We start from the raw sequence: 6,501 nt of genomic DNA on the forward strand, positions 1-6,501 counted from the left end.
GGGAGCAGACACTCAGGAAGAGGATCAGACACTCAGGAAGGGGAGCAGGACTCACCTGGCGCTCTGACATGACGTACAGGTACTTGTGGTCGATGGAGAAGGCCATGTCCCGCAGCACCGGGCTCCCGTCCTTGAACACCGGCACCACCTCGTACTGGATGCCGCCCTGGGGGGGACCATCAGCCCGGACCTGCAGGGAGCAAACACACGTCAGGGGGACCTCACTGGGTCCATTCTGGGGTGAGGGGAGGAGGAGGACAAGGTAGGAAAAGGAATTAATTGAAAAATCTCAGCTCCGAAGCGGAGGCAGAGCAGAGGCAGCAGGCAGAGTGTGGGAGCAGGAGCTGGAGCAGAGGTTCCTTCTCCCCAGAGCCACTGGGATTTTGCTAATCCAGGAGAAATAACGAGAGAGTTTTGTGGTTGCAAGGTGAGCACAGAGACCGCCACTGACCTATGATTGACCATCCAGGGGGGAGGAAAATTGTAAACTTTTAAGATTCTCTCTGAAATAAACCTGAAAGGAGGCCACAAAACTCTACAGCCAGCAGCAAAGCCAAGACACTGCAGAGGTATTTTTTAAGTCTCTAGACACCTATAGAATAACACCTGGACAATCTTCATCACCTGCTGAGGAATCCCCTGGAGCACCATCCCTGCTGGAAGGCTGGAGATGCTGCTGCCACTTTCCTGCCTGCAGGATTCAGTGAGGCCAGCCCAGCCCAGGCCGTTCTGAGGGCGAGCAGAGCTCTGACACAGCAGCACACGGTCGGTTCTGTTCGGGCTCCGAGCATCCCTGCATCCCTCCAGGGCAGGAGATCCTGCCCAGCCTGTGACAATCGCCATCCCTGCCAGCAGCGCTGCTGCTGAGGAAACGCCTTCTCCTCCCAGAGTTAATAATTGATGGCCTCGGGGGCTGTGCGAGGGGAAGGGGGGAGGATAAACAAACTCTTTACATTGTCTTTCCCACCAGGATTTGCGTGTTTGGAGAGCGGCTGGATGGCAACGCGGTGTGTGCGAGAGCCAAGGACTCGCAGTGACTGCGCTGCTGGGCCAGGGAGCCGGGAATGAGCCGGGAATTGCCGGGAATGTGCTGGGAATTGCCAGGAATGTGCTGGGAATTGCCAGGAATTGCCGGGAATGTGCCGGGAATTGCCGGGAACGTGCCGGGACTGTGCCTGGAACGTGCCGGGAACGTGCCGGGAATTGCCAGGAATTGCCGGGAATGTGCCGGGAACGTGCCGGGAATTGCCAAGAATTGCCAGGAATTGTCGGGATGCCCCGGGAATTGTCGGGATGCGCCGGGAATTGTTGGGATGCACCGGGAATTGCCGGGAATGTGCCGGGACTGTGCCGGGAATTGCCGGGAATGTGCCGGGACTGTGCCGGGAATTGCTGGGAATTGCCGGGAATGTGCAGGGAATACGCCGGGAATTGTCGGGATAAACCGGGAATTGTCGGGATAAACCGGGAATGGTCGGGATGCACCGGGAATTGCCGGGATGCACCGGGAATTGCCAGGAATGTGCAGGGAATATGCCGGGAATGCGCCAGGACACACCTAGTGCCCATCCAGGAGAGGGAACGAGGCCCTGGGAAAAGCTCTTATCCCAGAGATGCCATCTGCCCCAGCCGCACCCCGGGCTGTGCTGCCCCAGCCCCTTTTCCTGCCCCATGAATCCCCACCCGGCTGCGAAATGGAGCAGAAGGCAGGAAAAACCGAAAGCTGAACCTTCGGAAGAGGCAGGATGGAGCACAGAAAGGGCTGGCTCTTTTCTCTGGTTCATGTCCCCAGGAGGTAAGAGAGCAGGTTGCTAAGCATCTTATGATTTAGCTGAGAAATGAGCCACCCCAGCTGGAAATACCGGGAGATCTTCACACCCCGAGAGCAGAGACACTCCCCTGCTCCCTGCTCCGAATAAATCCTGCCCTTGGAAAGAGCCCCGGTGCCTCCTGCCATGTACAGACGTGCTGGATACACACAAACGCATTTATTTCCTGGATTTCTCTCTTTTTCCCTCTCCCTCCCGAGCGTTCAGTGCTATAAAAGAACATCAGGTGGGAATGTGAGTGGTCTGTTGATCACCCACAGCCAGGCACAGGAGCCTCTGGCAGGATTGAGCTGCCAGCCCAAGCCTGCCTCAAAAACCCAGAATCTTCAGAAGGCAAAATCTCCCCAAAAGGCAGAAGGTCAAATCCTGCTTTAATTCCACCTGTGAGAATTAGAATTATCACAGTGAAATGGCAGGAATTAGAGGCAGATTCACACCAGTATGAGCCCAGTGCCTTACTGGGTGCTGCCACCCGAGTCACCCTCGCTGCTTTGGGAGCCACCAGCCTGCACCAGGGACAAAAATGACCCGAGGAACAAACGGCAGCAGCACTGGGATCCACGGCCACCACCATGCCTGATTAATGGGCAGACGGGAATGGAAGCGCCGGACATGAAGGATCAGCAGCCTTTGTGAAAAACAACTGTTTTCCAGAGTTCCCTCAGGGCACCGGCAGCTCGTTAAATTGAGCTTCTTTCTAGTAATGAGGTCAGACAGGGCTAATAAAGAGAGATACCACTGGACAAGGCTGGTGCAGACCAATTCCAACTGGGAATTGCAGCTCTGGGTTGGAGACGGCGCCGAGTGCCCGATGGCTCCTCCAGCCTGGCCGGGGGCTCGGGGCTTGGAATGGGAATCCTGGGACACAGCACGGGGTGCTGGCTGCTCTGTCACCTCCTGTCCCCAAAGGAGCTTGGAATGGGAACCCTGGGACACAGCACGGGGTGCTGGCTGCTCTGTCACCTCCTGTCCCCACAAATGAGCTTGGAATGGGAATCCTGGGACACAGCACGGGGTGCTGGCTGCTCTGACACCTCCTGTCCCCACAAAGGCCAGGGGACAGCCCTGGGGCTCTCAGGGACTCTGGCACAAGGGGACAGCAGCACCTCGGAGCCCCTGCCCCCCTCCCCGGGCCGCTGTGGAGCCCCCAGGTGCCCCGAGCCCCCTGCCCACAGCCCAGGGCTGGGGACACCCAGGACACACCAGGATGCTCCGCTGCAGCTCCCGCTCAGGGCTCGGTTTCCATGGCAACAAATGATGATGTCAGAGAAGAGCGATGATTCCCGTGGACGAGGAAGAAGAAAGGGATCATCTCACCCAGCAGGAAGCTTCTTGTTGACGTTTGGAGAGGGAAATAATTCCTCTGCCTCACGTATGGGCATCCTCATCCTCCTGGGGCAACTCCTGAGCTGTCCCCGGAGCAGAGGCGTGGGACCAACCCCCCAGCTCTGAGCTCATCCCAAATCCAGGGCTCATCCCAAACCCAGGGCTCATCCCAAATCCAGAGCTCATCCCAAANAAACCCAGGGCTCATCCCAAATCCAGAGCTCATCCCAAATCCAGGGCTCATCCCAAATCCAGGGCTCATCCCAAACCCAGGGCTCATCCCAAATCTGGGACTCATCCCAAACCCAGGACTCATCCCAAACCCAGGGCTCATCCCAAACCCAGGGCTCATCCCAAACCCAGGACTCATCCCAAACCCAGGGCTCATCCCAAACCCAGGTGATGGGGGAGAGGGGAGCAGAGGGATGGGGCTGGGCTCCAGGGGTCCCGTTTGGTTCTGTCCCCTCGCTGTCCCTGCCTGTTTCCCCTCCTGACAGGGTGATGGGCACGGGGAGCGTCCAGGAGAGGGGCACAGAGGGAATCAGGGTTGGGATGGGTGTGAGGCACCTCAGCCAGCTGGAAATTGGGATCAGAGGGACAGCAGAGCCCAGGAGGGCACACCACAGCCTGCCACACTCAGACACCAACCCCAGGAGCTGCCTGGGCCACATCCAGCCCTTCCCTCCTGCTGGATGTTTACAAATCTCTCCTGAGAAGTGCCTAATGACATAATCTGCAAATCCAAACTCATCCCTGGCTCTCAGGGCCATCGGCAGCCGCTGGTGGAGGAGCAGGATGTGCTGGGTGCAGGGAGCTGAGCTCTAATACCCCCACAATGCAGCCCAGGGCTAAGCTGGGCTTTATCACCAGAGATTAGCAAAAGAGCACATTGTGCCACCGGGATGTGCCGTGTAGGAGCCACTCAAGGATCTAATCTGACACTGAGCCCCAGCACAATTCCTGTAGGAAAGTTCTCCTCAGGAGTTCTGCCCAGCCAGGCTGGTGCTGGGGTATCTCCACATTCCCCTCCAGCCCCTCCCAGCAGAAGACATCAAACCTCTTTGTAGGAACTTTCCATGATTTAATTACCTGTCTGTTTTCATTAGGGGTGTTTCCAGGAGCCTGACTCATGATGGAATTCCTGATGCCAGAAAAAACAGCTGAATAAGTCCATGCACGAGGGCACTGATTCCTCACCCTGGATCCTGCAGCAAGGCCACTCATTATCTCCTCCAGAGCTGCAGCTTCTCCCACATCTGCAGGTGCCTGAAGGGTCCCAAAGCTCTTTGGAAAGAGCTGGAAGAGGCTCCTGAGAGGATTTCCATGGCCAGGAGCAGCAGGAACCGCCTGAACTTGTTTATTTTTGTAATGGCCTGCTTGAAATTCCTGGTCCTGCCTCCTCTGACACCCACAGCAACCTCCAGGAGGGTGGAATCCAGACCTGGAACTGCAAATTATGACCCCAAAAGTTTCCAAGAGCCTCTCTGTGAAATTCTGGGAGTACAGTACAGCCCGGACTCCCTGCTGACATCTGGGTTGGACCCAATTCCAGCTCATTACTAAACCCAGAGGACTGGGGGGGTTCTGAGGATCATTCAGCCAGCCCACCCCACATTTGGGATCTGAATTTGTTAATTCAGGTGTGCCAGGCCCCAGCAGGATCCCTGTCCCTGTCCCCATCCAAGGGAGAAGCCCAGCCCCAGGAAGCTTTCCCTGCGGGCAGGAACAGCAGGAGTGGGACTGGGCTGTGTGTGGGGAGTGTTCCCCTTGGAATCCAGGTGAAATAATAACCCCTCCTCTCCTTTAAATCATCAATGTGTCTGTGAGAAAGTTAATGACAAACCTCACACACACCTTCACTCCAGATCAGGGCTCTGGAGGGGAGGGAGCCAATGGCTGGGGTGATTTCAGCAGCTCAGACATCCTGGCAGGACAAACCCTTCAGAGAAATTGCCACTGGAGGGGTTCTTTCCTTCCCCAGGCCTTTATTTCCCTCTCCCTCCAGCCTCGTGCAGAGCTGCTCCTGCAGGATGGAGCAGGGAGGATGGTACCGAGGCACCATGCAGAGCCTAATCAGCAGCCCCATGTCTTTAATTTATTACTGCATGAGAGGCTCGTTTAGAACAAAGCTGCCAGTTCGGGAGATCATTCCTTGAAAAGACTTTTTATTTGAAAAGCTGTCAGCTCACACCTTGTCACGGCCCTACTTGCAGCAGCAGAACTTTAATAACATGCCACCTCATGCAAATGAGCTGCTAATTAATTAAGTAGTATTCTTCCGGGGATGGATTCATTAGAATGAAATTTGGGCTGCTGAGGTTGGATTGCTTTGGATGGTGCTTTAAATCAGCAGCATTGTCTTTTCCTGGAGGCCCAGCTCCCCTTCCCATCCAGAGGGAATCTCCTTCCCGTTCTGTGCCCCCAGGAAAGGCTCTGCACACCCTGGAGCCAACCCTGCAAGGCACAGACCAGCCCTAAATCAGCTCAAACCAGCACTGAGACATAGAAAATGATGTATGAGGAGCCCAAAAGATTTTCTTCTACAGTACTGAGGAAATCCAGTGCAGGAGAGGGCTCAATAGAAAAGCAGGAGGTAAAGACAATTAATCTGGGGGGCTCCAGGGATCAGGGGATGCTGAGAGGGAGCACAGCTGCTCCCTTTTGGAGCACTTGTTGCAAAGAGACGATTGCTGGGGGTCTGGGGCCTCAAATACAGCCCTCAAAAGGTGGGAGCACTCAGGCTCCTGGGGCTCTCCTGCCCAGAAAAAGGAGAGTTCAGGGCACAATCCCTGTCCTCTCTAATCTGTCAGCAGTGAAGAGCCCCAGGGAGCAGGGATGTCCTTTCCCTCTGTTCAGCAATAATCCCCCTTTCAGCTCCTGTTTGATTTCAGAGGTGTCTCGGTGCTTCTCTGGGCACTGCCATTGTTAACAGCACTGCTCTGCTCCGGGCTTTGTGCTTCAGGAGCAAGGAAACCATCAAAGGGATGAAGCTGTGGCCCCCAGAGGCAGGAACCAGGCTGGGGTTGCTGTGGCACAGGCAGTGCACGCTGACCCCTCTGTGCTCCTCAGCTCTGCCATCCTCCCTCTGCCTCAGCCCTGCTCCTCCTGCTCTCTGCAGCTTCAATCCGGCTCCTGCCCTTCCAGCTGGGAGGAGAATGGGGGCACAGGTGAGGAAGGAGTGGGGCAGCTCCAGGAATGGGCAGAGAGGGGTTTTTATTCCCAAAGCATCCTGTTCTCCATGGTGCTGGCAGCCTTGAGCAGGGATGCACTGCAGGGTTAGTGGGGTGAACACAGCCAGGCTGCCCTTCAGCCCTCTGGGTGCCACAAACCCTGCCTCAAACCCTGC

The 6,501-nt window shown here is 56.2% G+C and overlaps 1 protein-coding gene across 2 annotated transcripts in view; it reads right to left on the reverse strand.

Annotated features, from left to right (window-relative positions):
• PLXNA2 (plexin A2) overlaps positions 1-6,501 on the reverse strand; it is a 146,630-nt gene that overhangs the window by 89,677 nt on the left and 50,452 nt on the right. For both annotated transcript variants that reach the window (XM_015650707.1, XM_015650708.3), the window contains exon 4: positions 56-190. In XM_015650707.1, coding sequence (XP_015506193.1) covers positions 56-190 — 135 coding nt within the window. The remainder of the gene's footprint in view (positions 1-55; positions 191-6,501) is intronic.

Source organism: Parus major, chromosome 26, assembly GCF_001522545.3.
Source record: "Parus major isolate Abel chromosome 26, Parus_major1.1, whole genome shotgun sequence".
NCBI classification, from domain to species: Eukaryota; Metazoa; Chordata; class Aves; order Passeriformes; family Paridae; genus Parus; species Parus major.